Genomic DNA, 20219 nt, shown 5'->3' with positions numbered 1-20219 from the left:
GCAATAACAAGATCGTTTGAGCTCGCATTGTCAACAATAATGGTGAAAACTTTCAAAATTCCCCAACCTAGAAGACACTTCTCAATTTTTCTTCCAATAGTCTCACCCTTATGATTCTTGATCAGACAAAAATTTAATATTCTTTTATGCAATTTCCAATCATTATCAATGAAATGAGCAGTAAGACACAAATAATTGAGATTTTGCACAGAACTCCAACAATCAGTTGTAAGACACACACTTTGATTCGAACACTAAATATAGATTTCAATTTTTTCTTTTCGTTTAAATAGAGATTCCAACAATATCTAGCAACAGTAATCCTTCTAGGAATATACAACTTAGGTTGCACAACACTTACAAAATGTCAGAATCCCTCCCCCTTCACAAACTTAAATGGCAACTCATCAACAATGATCATTCTAGCAAGAGTTTGCCTACAAGTAGGGGTGTTAACGGGCCGAGTCGAGCCGAGCTTTGGTCTTAAAAGGCTAAGCCTGTGTTTAAATGTGTCAACCTGACCAAGCATGTTACCTGTTATGAATATAATTATCGGCCTGTGGCCTGGCTTATTTACAAAAGATAAAAACCTGATTTAGTCTGTTAACCTGTTTAAAAAAAATAAGATAACAAAAATTTATTCAAACAAAATATACAATCAATAACACTAGTAATTCCATAAATATTCATAAATTCAATGTTATCCAAACAATATAATATAGAAAAAATCATTTAAAAAGTATGTTTAACCAATAAAATGGGGTGAAATGGATCGAGGAGAAAGAGAGGGCTATTACAAGTAATATAAAAAATAAAATAATATACTAGACAAGTCTGAAAGGCTCTAAGGCCGAGCTTTTGAATTGGAGACTGAGACCTTTTTTATTAAGCGAGCTTTTATACAAGTTCAAGACTGGTGCCAACAACCAATTTTAGACATATAAGCTCAGGCCTTCACGAGACGAGCCAAAGGCCCTTGGTTCGTTTAGCACCCCTACCTACAAACTTCAACATCAAAAGATACACCAACAAAAGCTTTACCAATTCCTTTCCCATCTTCTTTTTTAAATTGTTGGAGACTAAGAATTGATTGACTAGAATCATTTGAATCTCTTGGAAACTTTTTACAATGAGCCAACAAATGATGTTTCAAATTACTTGTGCCATTTTTATGTGTATCAAATGCATAAGTAGCCCCACACCATTTACATTTAGCTCTTGGGTTTAATGTTTTTGGATTAATTTATTTATCAAAATGATCCCAAGTCCAAGACTTTGGTCTGGTAAGTTTTCTCTTACCCGAATCATCTTTTTCAGCTTAAGCTTCTCTAGATTCTTTGCTCTTTCTTTTTTTTGCCATTCTTGTCCTTTTTGGCTTCTCTGAAACTGGAACTGAAATGGTTTGACTTTGAGGCTCATTAGTTTCAGACGATGTCCTATTTATGTACTCAGAATCAACATTTCACTAATCATTATGTTGTTTTATGCATGTACCTATATAAAATAAGATAATTAATAAACAGGATTACACTAGAATTGAAAGATAAACTTATGCTTTATAAGTAATTAAAACTTACTTCAGACGTTGTTACTATTAAGTTGCTGCCTACTCAACGAAATAGCTTGTGACAGTGACGTAAATGACTCAATGTTGTCAAATACCTGCATAATAATTGATAAGGAGGTCAAAACATGTCAATGTCATAGGAGACAAACCAGTTCAGAAATGGTGGCATGCAACATTTATGTTGACTTCAGTATAATATGATGTGTATCTTTTTCTACTAGTTTAGTACCCATATTGCAATATTTATGATTTACGTAACCAACTTCAGACAGAAATCCAAATATTAAAAATTGCAAAAAGCAACGGGTAAATAAATAAATATAATTAAACAAAAAATGGATAAAAAAGATATATACTAGGACTAGAAATGACAACACGAGGACGAGTAAATAAATAAATATAATTTCAAAAGGAATAGTTCAAAAAGAACAACATAACACTTTGGTGTTTTGACAATGGATAGATGGGTAAACGAATAAATATAAATGATGGCACAAACACAACTTTCTAGTCCACCACTATAAATACAAACAACCATGATTCTATATCAATCAATTAAATGGCATATAATTACCAAAAAAGTGGCATATTAAGAAATTCAATGCACAAATAATTTGTTAAGTGTGAGACATAATCAGATGAGCAACACAACTATAGATAGGAGAAAAATGAAATACAATTCCATTCAATCAGAATAAAATATGAATATATTTATTTTACACAAGTTGATTGTTGAATAAAATATTTAACATATGATTATTTGTGCAGATGGCAGCAAATTCAGTCAGTAGCTTTCCTTTAGTAGTCAATATGTTTAACTTGCATTTGAAAATTTGAAATATCTTTTCAAACTGCATTAGACGGAAGAATTTTACAAACCATTCAAAATGAGGTAAAAAAATACGTGTAATACAAGTTACAAGAGTGTGATAAAACAAGAAAAATTATCTTTAGGTTCCACATTTGTAACCCAACTCACCCACCCAACATGTTTCAAGAATGACCCAATATCAGATTGCATGATAACATTAGTGAAAAGATCTCTTTCAAAAACCATTAAAAAAAGTATTGGTGCATGATAATAGTAGTGAAAACATCACAGTGCATGCCAGAAATAGAGGTCATTAAAAAAAAGCTAGTAAGTAGTAACAAGAAAAATTAACCATTAAGTTAAATGAGAATAACCCGAAGAAGGAGAAGCGTGCACGGATGGAGAGATGCAGCTTTCAAACCCGGGTCTCGTACATCATCATCTTCTTGGTTCGGTTCCTGTTTTATCTTCACCCCAACACTGAAATTTCACCAAAAGTGTAAAAAATAAATAGGTGAATAATATAAGTAAAAAAATTAAAAATTAAAAATTAAGACTAATAAGAACATTAACACAAGAAAACTGAAGAGGGGAGTTTGAGGGTTCCTTTTGAGAAACAACAAACAACTACTTGTTAGATCTATATTTGCGCGTTGTTGAGTGTATGTCTAAGCTTGGATGGTTTTGACTTTTGAGAACAAAATGGCAAAGAGAAGAATAAAAAAATGTGTTTTTGGTTGGTGAGATACTTACAGAGATTGTTGTGAGAAGAATAGGCATAATCTCAAAGTGTTTAGCGCAAAAAGGCAGAGATAATATAAAATAAATAAATTAAATTAAGGATTACCTAGTAGTGGCTTTTCCAAGTGGATGATTGAGTATAGACTACACAGTGAGTCAGTGACCAATTTTATTCTTCTTTGAAAGATAACAGAGAGAGCAAGACTGCAAGACCCTGATCTTGCTCTTCGAAATCAGTTTTTTTTCTCCCCAGCCGAGCTTGCTCTTCGTATTTTTGATGGTTTGAAGTTGTTACTTGTTAGAGATTAGCCGATTAGGGATTTAGGGTGGCTAGGTCGCGTTTGCATATTAGGAGCTGACGGGTTAACGAGCCACTAGGTCTTAGTTTTGAGTTATGATCTAGGAACAAGCCAAAGTATAGGTAGATGTTATTAAAATATTGGATCAGCTTAGATTGGATCAGTTTTCTCCAACAAAAACGAAAACAGATCCAATCCAATTAAAATTTGCGATTTTTTTTTTTGGTTTTTGGTTTTTCGGTTTTCGGTTATTTCGATTTTCAGTTCGGTAACCGCTGTTGGAATTGGTTTGGATCGGTTGTTGAACACCCCTATTTCCGAGTAGCCCCTTAACAAGTAAGAATCATAAGGTGGTTTGGTGGAGAAGATATGATAGAAATATATAGGATAAGAAGGTCGGATAAGAGTATGATAGGATATGGAACTGATAACCTGATATCTTATTTTGTGTTTGATGTGAACCAGATAAGTTGTCTAATAAGATAATATTATCATATCTAGTGTTTGAGACGAATCATATAGTATCATGATATGATATAAATAGACAAAAATACCCTTTTAACATAATTTTATAAGATTTTTTATTTTTTTTAAATATTTTTTATTTATTTACAAATTAGTTCTTATTTTAAATTATTAAAAAAATTTAAAAGTAATAATTCTAAATTAAATATATTAAAATGCATAAATAACTTACAAAATAATAAATTATACCCTCACCAGATAAATTTTAAAAGGACATGATCAATTTACACTGGTGTAAGAATAATAAATTTTACACTCAATCTTAGCCATTGATTTTCGTCTATCAAACGATTATAATTGATTAGGTTATATCATTAATTAATTATTAATTCCCAATAAATTATAACTATCGGATGTACAAAAAATAACGATTAAGATTGAGTATAAGATTTATTATTACTAGTGTAAGAAGATCGTGTCCTATTTTTAAAAATTGAGTTTTAAATTGTTTGTCAATAATGGTGGTCGATGACTAATAATAACGGGTGGTGTTGGTGGCAGTTGTGGGGGATAGGGGCACTGGGTGGTGGTGACGACATTGAAAATGGTCGGTGGTAATTGTGGTGGTTGACTGATGCATGTGGAGACGGTGGCATGTCGTGGCTCTAATGGTTGGTGTCTGATGGTTGGGGGTGGTAGTGGCTTGAGGTTGTGCCTGACTGGTAATGGTGGTGGCAGGTGGGGGTGGTTAGTGGAAGTGGTGGTTGCGACGATGATGATCGATGGCCATTGTGGTGGTTGATTGATGGCAGAGGTGGCGGTGGCCAATGGTGACGAAAACATTGATGGTGGTGGTTAGTGCGATGATGGCAAATGGAAGTGGTGGTGGTGGCTGATAACTCATGGTGATGGTCGGTGGCAATATTGGTGGTTGGATTATGGGTGGTGGTAGCGGTAGTGGATGGGCGGCAACAATTGATTGGTGGTAAAGGCTGACCTTCACATGCCAAGCAAAGTTCATAGGAGAAGACAATAAGCTATATTTGAAATGAGATGGATGTGACATTTTCTATCCTATTATGTCCATTCATAACCTGATCCCCTCTTAAGATAGATTATCTTGTTGCGGACAGGATAAAATGAGCGAACATGATAAACTTATCATATCTTATTGGTTCACCAAACAATGAATAAAAGTAGGATATGATAGCCTATCATATCTTGTCCTCGTAATTCTTTTAAAAAGACATACAAGAGTCATCCATAATTTTAAAATAAATAAATTACAATCTCTTTGTATTGAAAAGGTTCTATATTATATTCTTTATTTTAAAAAATTATACTCATTTTTCAAAAATCAATATATATTATATTTTAGTTTATTTTATTATAAACAAAACTTCTTAAGTAGAAATTTCCTTATTGACGAAATTTAAAGCCACTTTTGGCTAAAGTTAGAAAAAAAAAAGGCAAGCCATTGTTTACCTTAAAAAAATTGCAGATGGAGTTGAACACACACAGATTGAATGCAGAAGGAATTCGCCTATAAATAGAGATCATTTTCTTCAATTATGATCATCCCAAGTTCATTGGTAAATACTCATAGTGTTTTAATTACATTCCATAACTCAAAAAAAGTATAAAGAATGTTCCCTGAGTATTATTTCAAGTAAGGTGTATTCTCCTAATATAAGAGAAAATGATATTGTTCGCTCTTTATATTTAAAGAGAGGTTGTAATTTTTTTCACTTAGTGAAAATTTTCTATACTTTTGCCCGTGGTTTTTCCCGAGTGGGTTTTCCACGTGTATCTTGTGTGTCACTTTAATTGGTGTATTTGTACGTGTTGACTTCTTGACCGGTGGAATTAAGATAAAGTTAATCCATACCGTTAATGTCCAGTAAAGTGGTTCAACTTTAGAGTGGTTATTTAATTAGTCACTGTTACAATTGCATAGAGAGACTCCCATTTACACTTACCTTGCCAATTGGTGTGGTTAACAGTGTCTTGAAATTCCTATTTCTCTTAACTTTAGTTTACATGTATGATACTATGTTACCTAACAGTGGTATCAGAGCTCACCTATTACTAGTTACCATTCACGCTGCGGTTCTATTCTCAATTACTATTCACATGTGTAGTTGTAAACTTTTACAATATTGTTAATGTACACTGGATTTGTTATAGTATACATTACTATTTGTATGTGCGATACTATTCACATATATGGTACTATTCACGATGAAATAATGTAACCCAGTACTGTTAATAAACAGAGTACTGTCAACAATATTGCGACAAAATTTGAATTGAGAAGTTCAATGGAAGTAATTTCCCCATATGGAAGTTGAAGATGAAGGCAATCTTGAGGAAGGACAATTGCTTAGCTGAAAGGTAGAACAAAAGAAAAATGGAAAGAAATGAATAACAACGTTGTTTCCAATCTGCACCTAACAATGACAGATCCAATCTTGTTAAGTGTTGCTTTAAAGAAGACGATAAATGAAAGTTGGGATGTGCTCGCCAAATTATACAATGTCAAATCTCTTCACAATAAGATATTCTCAAAGAGGAGACTTTATACTCTTCGAATGAGTAAGTCCACAATGATAACAGATGACATCAACAATCTGGATACATTGTTTTCTCAACTTACATAATTGCATTACAATGTAGAAGAAAGTGAACGTGTTGAGCTTCTACTCCAAAGTCTACCCGATTCATATGATCAACTTATCATCAACATAACAAATAAAAGGTTATCAGACAACCTGTCTTTCAACAATACTACTGTTGCGATTCTCAAAGAAGAATCTAGACAAAAGAATAAAAAGCACAAATTGGAAAATCAAAGCAAGCAGACACTTTGTTGATGACAAGAGAAAGATCAATAGAAAGTGGCTCGAGTAGGAGTCAAAATCTGAGTAAATCAAAGTCAAGAAAAAGGAAGAATGAAAAATGCCACTAATGTGGAAAGAAATGGCACTCTAGAAAGATTGTTGGAATAATAAGATGAATACAAAGAAAACTTATGAAGCAAGTGCTTCTCGATGATGTGTTGCTAGTACCTTTAGTGAAGGAGAAATATTATGCAGCAAAGTAGCAATCATTTCTGAAGGCAAAAAATAAGTCACTAATGTTTAGATAATGGATTTGGGAGAAACATGACACATGACGAGACTATCTCAAAAAGATCCGTGTTCATGGAAAATGACCATGCCTTAGAGATTGCTGGAATTAGTATTATCAAGATAAAAATGTGTGATGATATTGTTCATATAATTCAAGGGATGCAACATGTGAAAAGCTTAAAGAAGAATCTAATGTATATTGAACAATTAGATGACCTCGAGTGCAAGACATATTGAAAGAGGGATTTCAAGGGTTGTGAAAAAGGCTCTTATAGTGATGAAAGTAGAGAAAATTGCATCGAATATCTACATGCTTATGGTAAACACTTTGTGAGAAGATGCATTAGTAGATTTAGCCAGTCAAGAAAAATCAACAACTATGTGGCATCTCAAATTAGTCAACATGTCAAACAGAGGCTTGAAGATTCTCGTAGAATGTCATTTTCTTCACGGGTTCAAATTGATAAACTTAGCTTTCTATGAGCATTGTGTTATAAGCAAGCAAGGTAGATTGAAATTTGCTACATCAACAATTGGGAGAAAACATATATTAGGCTTGATTCATTGTGATGTGTAGGAGTCACCAGAAATGTCCCTAGGAGGAGCAAAATATTTTGTATCATTTATTAGTGATTATTTTAGAAAATTATCGATGTACCATTAAAGAAGATGTCAAATGGGTTTCAAACTTTCAAAGCACAAGTAGAACTTGAATCTTGGAAAAAGATCAAGTGCTTAAGGACAAATAACTGAAGAGGATATACAATGGTGAATTTCTTTCATTTTGCAAGCAAAAGGGTATTAAAAGGAAATTTACAAATATGTAAATATAACACCCCATGTGTTCCTAGTGTATTAATTTCTTATGGTATTAAGCGCAGCAAGAATAATTAAGAATCAATAATAAAATTACCTTACTTCGTTACTTATACCAATAACTTAAGCAATTATTCACTTTAGAATTTTAAGTTAAATTTTTGTTTCCTTAATATGATATTAAACTCTACTAATAGTGCAACAAAGTCCTTAAAGTCCTTCCATTGAAGGACAAAGAAACGAATTTGAATGTCATATTAAGCTATAAACAACCATTACTATTTCAAAAACCAAGATTTCAAGGCTCTACCATCAAATCCCATATTTTACTATGTTAAACTACATATCTCAAGCTTTCCAACAAGGTATGTCATGAGTGATTTGGTTGGGTATAGCTAGAGTTATGCAACTCACAAAATAACTGTTCAAAATTGGACTTCTATAAATAAGGTAACAATTGCAAAATTGAACCCAAAATTATTCATTTATCTAAAGGTCCTAAGATTTTATATAGTTATAGGTCTTTGAGTAAATTTTACATAGGTTCAAGTTTCATTCAATTTAGAGCTCTCTAATTTACTATTTCAAAAACCAAGATTTCATGGCTCTACCATCAAATCCCATATTTTACTATGTTAAATTACACATCTCAAGCTTTGCAACAAGATATATCATGAGATTCATTTGGTTGGGTATAGCAAGAGTTATGCAACTCACAAAATAACTTTTCAAAATCAGACTTCTATAAATAGGGTAGCAACTTCTAAATTGAACCCGAATTTATTCATTTATCTAAAAGTCCTAAGATTTTATATAGTTATAGGTCTTTGAGTAAATTTTACATAGGTTCAAGTTTCACTCAATTTGGAGCTCTCTATCTTAAAATATGCACATTTTACTGTGCTATGTATCTGCTCGCTAAAAACACTCGTTGTAGCGAGTAGATCGAACGAGCGAGCAACCTTGGAACAAGTGTTGTTCCTGACTCTACTCGCTGGAGCGAGCTCCACCAGTGAGCAAGTCCAGAGGATGACTTTTTCCCTTATTCTCTCATTGCAATGCTTGTTGTAGCAAGCAAAGCCAGCGAGCAAGACTAGAATACCAAAAATTACAGCTTCTAGAATGTTTAATATACATTTCATAAAAAGATATACTTTGTAGTTTGAATATTAGTAGATTGATAACTTTCCACTTCTTTGCACATGCTTAAGACAATAAGACTCATCAATCACATTGTTTTCTTTTTCCATCTATCCTTTATTTCATTAACGATAGAAGTATCAAAATTAACCAAGTTTGCTACACTAATTTAAACAATATAATAAGGGGAAGATTATATTTACAAACTTTTTGTTTACAAACTATTACAAACTACACTAAGTATAACCAATTATCTTTCAATCAAGAGTGTATGACCGGTTATACTTAGTGTAATTTGTAAAAAAAAATTGTAATCAAATCCTTCCCCATATAATAAAGTGTACTCATACCAAAAAAAGGTGTATGAATTGGGTTAAAAAATTGGAAATAAAAAATCAATCTGATTAAACTCAACTCAAAGCAGGGCCAACCCACAATAAAATGAGTCACTTTAAAATCATTATATTATTCAAAAAAAATTAAACTTAGTATTTATTTATTTTAGGCAAGGAAAAAATGTTTTTCTAGTCACATGAGAAAAGTTATATCCAACAATTTCAAAATGATATCATTTTTAATTTTATTAAAAAAAAAAACATGATATTTTAAAAAATTTACTTTTTTCTTGTTAAATAATTTTTTTTTGGGTAATCTGAAGGGCCTAAGACAGCCCCATAGAAATTAAATCATAGAAACCTTTCGAAAAGAACACACATTAGAAAGGTCCACTAAATAAAATGGCAAGATACCAGGGGGAGAAAAAAAAACTTAAATTATTCTCCATTGAATTGTCCACAGGATACTTAGACTACACAACCATTATTCTCTTTGTAGGAATGAACAAGTTGAACCTCTAAGTCCTTCAATAGTCATGCTCGAATGCGAGTCACTAATTGAGGCTTTCGAGCTCCTCCTCCATCTTTGGTGAGCAGAGTAATTAAAGAGCTTGAATCACTTTTAAAGATGATATGTTTCCAGCCACCTTCCCAGGCTAGTTCCAAACCTCTGAGCACACTCCAAATTTTAGCTTCAAAGCGGAACACTGTATAAAATTTTTTACTTTCTTGTTGTATAATAAATTTTACTAGAATACTTAGTATCATTTTTTTTTCAACTCCCAAAACATTGCCATTTTGGAATTAATGAAAATAACTTTATTTCTTTAACAAAAGAAACATTACATTAATCTTTTTAAGCAATATTTTATTTTAAATCTTTTAATATAATAAGTTTTAGTAAAAATTAATTAAATAAATATTTTTAAATTTAATTAAATAAATAACTAAAAAGTCGAGTCAACGTATCAATCTAATAACTTATTTATAAATAAATAAACAGTTGTTATTGAATTTATTTTAAATTAAAACAATCAATATAACAGTTACTTAATTAATTATTGTTATCTTGAGATAAGTTGTTTGCCATTGTCCTCGCTTGCGGCATCGTGGAAATCAATGATATGTAGATTACTCATTTAAAAATGCCATGTTTCTTATTTGTTTTTATTTTCTTTTCTAAAGAGAGCAGCAAAGTCTGGAGATTATAATATTCCCAAATAGGTGTGAAAAGATTGGATTTGATTTTGAACGAAGAGTACAAAGCACAGATATTGCATTTGCATCGTAAGGTCCGTCCCAGTCCCAAATCATTCAAAATGTGTTGGTGCGAGCAGAAAAAGGTTTAATTTTTTTAAATATGTGATTTTGAGTTTAATTTTAATATTTATTTATATGAAAAAAAATTATTGAGAAGGTTTTTTTTTTATCTTTGGTACTTTATTGTATATTAAGAAAAATTAATTCCTCATCTATAAAACAAGAATTTCATAAAAAAATAATAATGACGCCAAAACTTACGAGTTAGGTGCTGACCTGAGCGGTTAGGTCGTTACCCTTTCTTCATACATAAATTTTTGTGTTTAAATTAATCGCGTAATATATATATATATATATATATATATATATATATATATATATATATATATATATGAGAAATGTTATACTTATAATTTTTTTTTACAACCATATCTTAATATCGTTGATTTCCGCTAATCAACGGTTATCATTTATTGTAAATTAGTAATTAATTAATGAGTTTAATTTGTTAAAATCATAACCGTTGATTGGCGAAAATCAACGGTGTTAAGATATGGTTGTAAGAGGTTGTAAAAAAAAAAAGTTGTAAGTATAACCTTCCTCTATATATATATATATATATATATGGGTTCGCTTTTTCTGCAATTACTGCATATAAGTTATCTGCAGTAAGTCCAATACGACGTCGTTTTGGGACGGAAATCATGGTGTTTTTGTTATTTTAATTTATTTCAGGGTTATAATAGTCTTTATATTTATAATTTTTTAAGATTTCAATACCAAAACGACGTCGTTTTAGAAATAAATGCAGATAACTTATCTGCATTAACTGTAGAAATATTTTTCCCTATATATATATAGGTTCACTTTTTCTACAGTTACTGCAGAAAAGTTATCTGCAGTAAGTCCAATACGACGCCGTTTTGAGCGGAAATCATGGTGTTTTGTAATTTTAATTTATTTCAGGGTTATAATAGTCTTTATATTTATAAATTTTTAAGATTTCAATACCAAAACGACGTTGTTTTGGGAATAAATGCAGACAACTTATCTGCATTAGCTGCAGAAATATTTTTCCATATATATATATGAGAAAGTATTTTTATAATCAATTTAGATAAGATTATTTACCGTTATTCTTTTTAATTAAGTATGACCACAATAAAGCTGTTTTTTTTTCTCTTCTCAAACACTGTTGGCCGACATGGCGGAGAGAAAAATACAATTTTTATATATGATCGGTTATACTTAGTTAAAAAGGGTAGTTGTGTACAACCTCATCTAAAGTAGCCGTAGAAATATTTTTGCATATATATATATATATATATATATATATATATATATATATATATATTGTTAATGTTCATTTGAGTTTAAATTTCAAGATCTCCTGGTCTGAATTTTTTAAAAAGATCTCTAGTTCATATGTTATTTATAAAGTTTTTTTCTTTTTGTTTTGAAGGGATCATTAAACTTTCAAGGCTACGCTGATCCTTTTGCAACGAAAAAAACATTTTCAAAAAATTTCAGCTATAAGTCTACCTGAATTTTGGTTCATGCAATAATATTAGGGATCGGTATTTCTTATATTATAAAAAATAATTTTATATGTACCAAAAAAAAAAATAATTTTATTTTTTTATACATAAATAAAAATAAAATATATTTTTAGACATATATTGGAAATAAAAATTATTTCAAACACTAATACCACAATAATAAACAATAAATAAAGTAACTTTGAAACTCAACAGTTCTGTTCTGGTACTGAAAACGGCAATCATGAAGTCAAGTGTACAGAAAGCTAAAAAAGCAAAGAGCGAAAAATAAGTGACTATATACAATCACCAACAAGCCCCTTTCATAGTTATTGCTACCTAAGTGTTGGTTAATTGTCACAATACATTAGTTAAAAAAAATCATAGATATCGTCGACCACGGCAAACAAACATGTCCGTTACTGTTACTGCCGCCACTTCCGCCGCCGTGGGATCCTTTCTTTCACGATCCCCGCGGCGTCGGTTGACGGTGGCCCTCCGATCTGACGTTGCCCCGTTAAAAATGTTGACCAAACTGAAACACGAGTGTGCCACTCCTCTGCCTCTTCTTCACCACGTGGCCGACGCCATGTCCGCCGGAATGAGAGCTGGCCTCGCCGCCGACGGTGGACCTGGCCTTCCCATGATACCCACCTATGTTGACAATCTTCCCACTGGGTATGTTAATTTAATGTGATGTTCCTCACTTGGCTTATTTTACTTCATTTTCCACAAAGTTATTGACTTTCAAACTTTTCTGGTTCTTTATCTTTCATTAACATATCAGAAATGAGAAAGGGCTGTTTTATGCTTTGGATCTTGGTGGAACAAACTTCCGTGTGCTAAGGGTGCAGTTAGGTGGGGAACATGAGCGCGTGATTGCCACTGAGTTTGACCAAGTAACCATACCTCAGGAGCTTATGTCTGGTACATCTGAGGTTTGGTCTTTTTTTTTGTTTTATTTTATTTTTCTGAAATAAGTTTTTATATTTGCTTTATTACTTTCTTAATTGGGATGAACATGTTCATGTTCACGTTCATCTTGGTGTACTACAGGACTTGTTTGACTTCATTGCTCTTGGGCTAGCAAAATTTGTGGCTAAGGAGGATGGTAGATTTCATTTCTCACCGGGAAGAAAAAGAGAGATTGGGTTCACGTTCTCATTTCCTGTGAAACAGACATCTATTGATTCTGGCATACTAATCAAGTGGACCAAGGGTTTTTCAGTATCCGGAACTGTATGTATTTCTCTACCTCTGTATTTTATACGTGCTACTCACTATTTTTATTTTTTTATTTTAGTGGTGCATTGTTTAATTTGATCAATATTGTCATTTGATAATAACCAATAGTCATGGGGTGTCCCTAACTAGTTAAAGGTTGTAAATTTGTAATTGTTATTCATTAAAACTAGGATATGTAAATTGTACCACGAGGCCTAACAAGAAATTAGAGCAGAAAATTAACACCTGACTTAACCTCAATTGATGAATTATCTCACTTACTGCTGAGGTGCTATATTGGATTCAATGCATGCTTTTATCAATTTTTACATAAATGTTCTGAGGTTTGTGCAATGGGTTGAGCTTGTTTGCACTTGTTTCATTAATCATTTTCGTTAAATAGAATTTTATATTTTGGTATGGTTAAATAGTAGCAGAAATATATGAACCCAATATTAGCATCATGGGAAACTTAAAAATATCTTTACACAGGCAGGAAGAGATGTGGTTGCTTGTCTGAATGAGGCATTGGAAAGGCAAAGACTAGATATGCGAGTTTCTGCTCTGGTATGCTATTTTAATGTCATAGATTTGTATAAGTTTAACATAAATGGTAGTATGATTCTAGTAATTAAATGCCTACCAAATAGGTGAATGATACTGTGGGAACATTAGCTGGAGCAGAATACTATGACAATGATGTCATGGTTGCTGTCATTTTGGGTACTGGAACCAATGCTTGCTATGTTGAGCAGATGAGTGCCATTCCTAAGTTACAGGGACATGTCTCTTCTTCTGGGAAAATGGTTAGTAAGAGTTGTATACTATCCTTCATTTCTTCACATCTTGTTACTATAGATGAATTAGCTTATCTTATTAAGCTAAGGAAAAAAAATTCCTTGATTCAGATCATTAGTACTGAGTGGGGGTCTTTCTCAAATGGTCTCCCTTTAACTGAGTTTGATAGAGAAATGGATGCTGCTAGCATCAATCCTGGTGAGCAGGTAAGTTTTGGTAACATCTTTGTTGTAATTTTGTTGTTCTTAACAAAGTAGCAGCAAGCAGAAAAGTTAATCTCTTCATATTACTGCGCAGATCTTTGAAAAGACAATCTCAGGAATGTATCTAGGTGAAATTGTGAGACGAGTGCTACTGAAAATGACTGAAGAGGGTGATTTGTTTGGAAAATCTGTACCACAAAAAATCTCTATGCCCTTCATACTCGGGTAAATTTTAACTCGGTTAAAATCTACAGCTCATAAAATTTGGTAATATAACAATTTTTCTATACATACTCAGTTAATAATCTCTTCATTTTCACAACACATTACTTTTGTTAGGGTATATCTTCAGTTTACCTCTTTTGGGCTTTATTGATACTGAACTATAGTTTTAAATAAATTTAATAGGACCCCAGATATATGTGCCATTCAGCAAGACAATTCTGGCGATTTACAAGGTGTTGGGTCCCTCCTCTATGATAAAGCAGGGGTAATCTTCTTGTCCTAAACTATACTGATGGCAACGTTAAATATATTCACAATACCATGTTATAGTTTTTTTCCACGGCCAAAAGAAAAAAATATGAAGTTATTTCCCTAGAGATCTGTTATTTTAATTTACTTAATATTCCCAAATATAAAACTCAGTCTTTCAACAGTTAGTTTTAAAAAATTAATTCTTCCAAATATACAATATATTATATATTAGTAGAAGTTACACTTTCAATCATGATCATGGATTTCACTTATAATTGTTATTAGATATAACAAGATTAATGACTAAAAATGAGTACAAAACTTGTTATTTTCAGACGGATGTAATAACGTGCCCCTATATATTACTTTATCATTAATTTTCATTTTCTGTTTTGTTGTCATATATGGGCTCGTTCTCTTCAGGTTGAATCCAGTTTAAGTGAAAGAAAAACAGTTTTAGAGGTTTGTGACATCATTGTAAAGCGAGGTGGAAGCTTAGCTGGTGCAGGAATTGTGGGGATTCTACAAAAAATGGAAGAGGACTCGAAAGGTCTCATCTTTGGGAACAGAACTGTTGTGGCCATTGATGGGGGCTTATACGAAAATTATCCTCAATATAGGGGTTACTTACTAGATTCAGTCAAGGAGCTTCTAGGAACAGAAAAGTCAAACAATGTGATGATAGAGCATTCAAAAGATGGATCTGGCATAGGGGCTGCTCTTTTGGCAGCTTCAAACTCCATGTACAAGCAAGGCTTTTAGGGCATTTACCATCATCATGGACAAAGTTTGAGTAGTTCAAGTAGTATTTAATTATATTTGGAACCCTTTGATTAAGCATTGGGTTAAGAATAAGAAATTGAAGAAAGATTTTCCCTTTTGTAACATCGGAGGTGTATGGGAGAAGAAAAGATGACTTGATTGAGGTTGATTTTTCCTTTTGTAATAATGAGTTAAGAATAAGAAATTGAAATTTTATCCTATATCTTCATGCAAATTATTTAAATTTCTTATTAACCTAATCCATGGAGAAATTCTAATTTTCTCTTAGTAATACACCTGACGAGTGAGATATAATCTAAATTTCATTATTTAATATTCTAAATTTAATTCAAAGATATAATATAAGTACGGGGATTGTTTTTCTTATGTTGGATAAGATAAAAACAATCTTCTTGAGCTCACAAAAAGAAGAAAGATGAGAGAAAATAGGGATCAGAGGAAAAATTTAAAGTGAATTTCACATAAGATTTGTGTGTAAGAAAATCGTTTTATCTCATGTAATATAAGAAAAATAATCCCTATTAAGTATAGTACTCTAAGTTACATATGAATTTCTTGAGGTATTAACTAAAACCAATTAATTAACCTTAGAAGCAAATTGTTAGAGAATAGTTCTTGAAAATAAAAGCAAATCTGCATGCGATAATTCTATATATAAATGGAGATTTTGTTTATTCTAAATTGAACACTACATTTTAGAGAGAAAAATAAAATAAAATTACTACGGTTGAGTAATCAATGATTCAGATTATAATAAATATACTACAAAGTTATACAAGGGAGTATATACTCACAACCTAAAATTTTTACAATTTTTTACTATCAAATCTTAATCGTTAATTTTCGTTAATCTAAATTTATTGAAAATTAATAATTAATTAATAAGTGTGATCCAATAAATTATAACTGTTAGATTGACGGAAATCAACGTTAAAATTTGATGGTAAGAGGTTGTAAAACTTTTATGTTGTAAATATGGGGCATGATTCTTTGACACCGATATCAAACTTTGAAATTTGACACCAAATCTTAACTCTTAATTTTCGCTAATCAACGGTTATCTTTTATTGCGAATTAATAATATATATATAGGTAAAATTATTTCCGCAGCCGCTTTACATATAGCAACGACATGTGCATGGTTACAATTCTCCACATTTAATGCTTTCATCCTTTGTATGGTTATGATTTCTCGCATTTAATGCTTTCAAATATATATATATATATATATATATATATATATATATATATATATGACAAGTATTTGATTGCTGCACGTACAGTATCTGCAGAAATGTAAACTCTCTCTCTCTCTCTCTCTCTATATATATATATATATATGGGTTTAGTGGATGTAAAGTGACTGCACCTAAGGATTGGTGCAGTCATATAAAACTACGTAGTTTTATAGTGTGAAAACATTAAATATGGATAATCATAACCATACAAAGACGAAAATAAATATAAAGCATTAAATATGAGAAATCATAACCATACAAAGTTAGAAATAAATAATATTTCTATTTTTTACAATTATTTTTGAACGCGAACTTCCTTTATCCCAACCAAAACGACGTAGTTTTTAGGTGACTGCACCAATGCTTATATGCAGTCACATTACAAATCATTTTGCCTATATATATATATATATATATATATATATATATATATATATATATATATATATATATATATATATATATAACTTGAGGAGGGATATATTTACAGAGATAGGATCATTTGACACCGGTATCAAATTTCAAGTTTGACACTTTATCTGAGAGCAATTAGATAAAAAAAGGGATTAAAGTATCTACTGTAACTTCAGGTAAGGATATCTGTTGTTCAATTAAACGACGACATTTTGGTACTTTTTTTTTTAAATCAAATTTCTTATCATTCGCTTGCCTTTTCGGTTTCGTCTTTCGTAAATGATAACCGTCTTCGCAACTATTATCCGTACCCAAATTCCAGTTCTTGCGCTACTATTGTGGGTCGATGATGAACTTGAGAGTTTCACCCAAACTAGGTTGTATTATATGTTTAGGTTCATGAAATTGGATGCAAGACACTCATAAAAACAAGGGATGACTTTCGATGACTTCATTGCTATGGTTTGGTATGTATTAATTAGCATTATTTTAGGCTTTTCTTCTCTTATTTTTTGTTCCTACAAATTTTTTAACTTTCCTTTTGGAAACAGCAGGAAAGAGAAACTTTGGCAGGCTTAGACTACTAAGAATTAGTGAGTGTTGGTAGATAATAGGTTCTGCCTCAATAGCGTGGCACCACCGCTATTGTAATCAACATTGCAATTAGTGTTAAAATGGCCAACGAAAACAAAAAAGAAATTCAATGAAAATGAGACTGCCAAATGTGATGAACAATTTTAGTTGTCAGGGTCAGCTAAATCTGTAAGTGCAGAAATTATGAATCCAGGTAACACTCTAGGATGCATATCATTCTGAAAATTTAAGAAGAAAATTTCACCAAAAAAGTAAATTTAAGATGAAAATAAACAAGCACGAGATGCTGAAAAGGGACTTGTGAAGTTTTTGAGGTTGGAATAATCCAAACTCAATTAAATTTTGCAATACATTGTAGAACCAAGCCACCTACTTTGAATATTTTTTTTTTTTAAACTCCGTTACTTTGAATCTTTAATTTTGTTTAGCCAATTTCACATATGCTTTAGATTAGTAGTTGTCCAATTTCTCATGGCTATAAGAGATCACTAGCTTCTTATATCATTTGAATCTTTATGTATTAGCTTCATCAAGAAAATATCAAGCAGTAAGTAATTTTTTTAGGTTATTCAAAAGTATATTATTTCAAGTTTTCTGTTAGTCAAAAGTATATTATTCAAATGTGGTCACCCCATCAAGTTGGAAAGAATGTCCCATTCACACCAGGGGGTAAACGAAGTAACAAACCAGGTTCTAATACCCCTTGGAGCAGAGGAAACCCCATTTCTAAAAGCCAGGATGACAAGAGAAAATACCCTCCACTATAAATCGGAGGAGTTTCATTTCTCACACCTAGCCAACAGGGGACTCATGCTCATGCATTACAGTTGCTATCTGGTCTTATCGAACAAACCTCAATATAAAAGAGTTATGGTATTGTACTAAGGTGCACATGAAGATAAAATTTGATATCACTGGATAGTAATAGTATCAGCTTATAGTATCTGGTCCTTCTTATATGATGAACCAAACAATTCCTTAGAGAGCACATGGGTCTACCTAGAACTAGAAATGACAGCTGAGTCAAGCTAAAAGCATTTTAGGCTCACCTTAGTGCAGACATCAGCAACAACTACAACAAAAATAAAAGCTTTTTCCCCTTAGGAGCGATTAGCTACATAACAATACCCTTGTGACTTGTGTTCTGTCAAAATTAAGTTTTCTAAAAGGCATATAGGTTAAGTTTTTTTCATGGTTTCTCTTAGAGTTTTCCTTGGTCTTCCTCTACCTTATTTATTGGGCTATCCTCCATCTGGCTTGGCATTTATTAATTAGTCTTCTCCACACATGGCCAAATCATCTTAGGTGAGATTCTGTCATCTTTTCCTCCACAAATGTTACTCTTGCTTTATCTCTAATACATTCATTCCTGATATTGTTTAGTTTTACATTGGCTATCAATTGCATAACATAACTCTTCTCTTAAACTCAGGCTTGGGAGCAATTATTGGCAACAAACCGTGACACAGGCAGACTTAGGTTCAATTCAACTCAATGAAGGAGGGAAAAAAGGCATGCTCACCTCAAGTATCCGATCAAGTTTGATTATTTAACTGGGTTCATCAAATCAAACTCGACTTTGTTAAGTTGGCTCCACTTGACATAAAAATAAATTCAAACACTTGGAGTTAAAAATTAAGAATATTACAAAGGAAGTTAAACCACCAACTATTGTTTTATTGTCAAAATTTCATAAAGTAAGCTTTACTATTTCCTTGCTTAGTTGCATGTGGACATTTTAGCTTAGATAAAAATTCTGAGGTTGGTGGGAGACTTACTGTGAATTGAAATAACACTAAATGTTATTTTGCATAAAAAGATTATGTAAAGGAAAAAAGCATTCTTTGATCACCACCGAACAGTGAAAATAGTGAAATTCTCTTTGCTTTAGCTTCTAAATCTTCTCACACTCTTAACAGTGAAAATAGTGAAATATTCTTTTGGAGTTTGCTAACTCTTTATTGCTTACAAACAAGTTTAAAACAGTGCCGAATACATTTAAGCAACATTAAATGTGACTGATTCCCCCTCTCTATCTCAGATAAGACACATAGGAATTTATAACCTTGCCAAAATTGATCAAAAATTAAGTAGAGAGGTTTCCATTTCTACATAGGCATTTACACCTATATTTATCCTAGTACTATACCATGAACAAAATTTCCAGGTATGCTTCACCTTGTTACCATATAACTTAGGTTGGAGGTGACAGACAACCCTGATTATATGTTTAATAAATTTTTGTTTGTAATTATCATGAAGGGAAAGAAGTATTCCATTCTGAACTCGTATAAAATATATAAACTTTGTATGCATTGTTAACTACTATTATTTATGTGCGGGTTATTTTGAACTGGGACAACAAAAGTAGGAGCCTAGATGATG

General features: G+C 31.8%; 1 protein-coding gene across 1 annotated transcript; it reads left to right on the top strand.

The window, feature by feature from the left end:
• The first annotated feature begins 12370 nt into the window (after nt 1-12370).
• LOC133300318 (hexokinase-2, chloroplastic) lies at nt 12371-15732 on the top strand. The gene is made up of 9 exons (XM_061499839.1): nt 12371-12781; nt 12891-13041; nt 13160-13342; nt 13820-13894; nt 13978-14133; nt 14236-14331; nt 14423-14553; nt 14737-14818; nt 15229-15732. The coding sequence occupies exons 1-9, from the start codon at nt 12516-12518 to the stop codon at nt 15565-15567; spliced, it is 1479 nt and encodes a 492-aa protein (XP_061355823.1). The 5' UTR covers nt 12371-12515; the 3' UTR covers nt 15568-15732.
• Nucleotides 15733-20219: the final 4487 nt, after the last annotated feature.

Source organism: Gastrolobium bilobum, unplaced genomic scaffold (assembly GCF_033153095.1).
Source record: "Gastrolobium bilobum isolate Gb01-03AN ecotype WA unplaced genomic scaffold, APGP_CSIRO_Gbil_v1 utg54108, whole genome shotgun sequence".
In the NCBI taxonomy this organism is placed as follows: domain Eukaryota; kingdom Viridiplantae; phylum Streptophyta; class Magnoliopsida; order Fabales; family Fabaceae; genus Gastrolobium; species Gastrolobium bilobum.
Note: the sequence above shows the minus strand (reverse complement) of the source record. Positions and strands in the feature narration are given on the sequence as shown.

Excerpts from the sequence above, each read along its gene's own strand:
- LOC133300318 (XM_061499839.1), top strand. The coding sequence starts at position 12,516 with ATGTCCGTTACTGTTACTGCCGCCACTTCCGCCGCCGTGGGATCCTTT. Across the intron at positions 13,895-13,977 it reads ATATGCGAGTTTCTGCTCTG|GTGAATGATACTGTGGGAAC; the intron begins GTATGCTATTTT and ends CCTACCAAATAG. Across the intron at positions 14,554-14,736 it reads TCTATGCCCTTCATACTCGG|GACCCCAGATATATGTGCCA; the intron begins GTAAATTTTAAC and ends TAAATTTAATAG.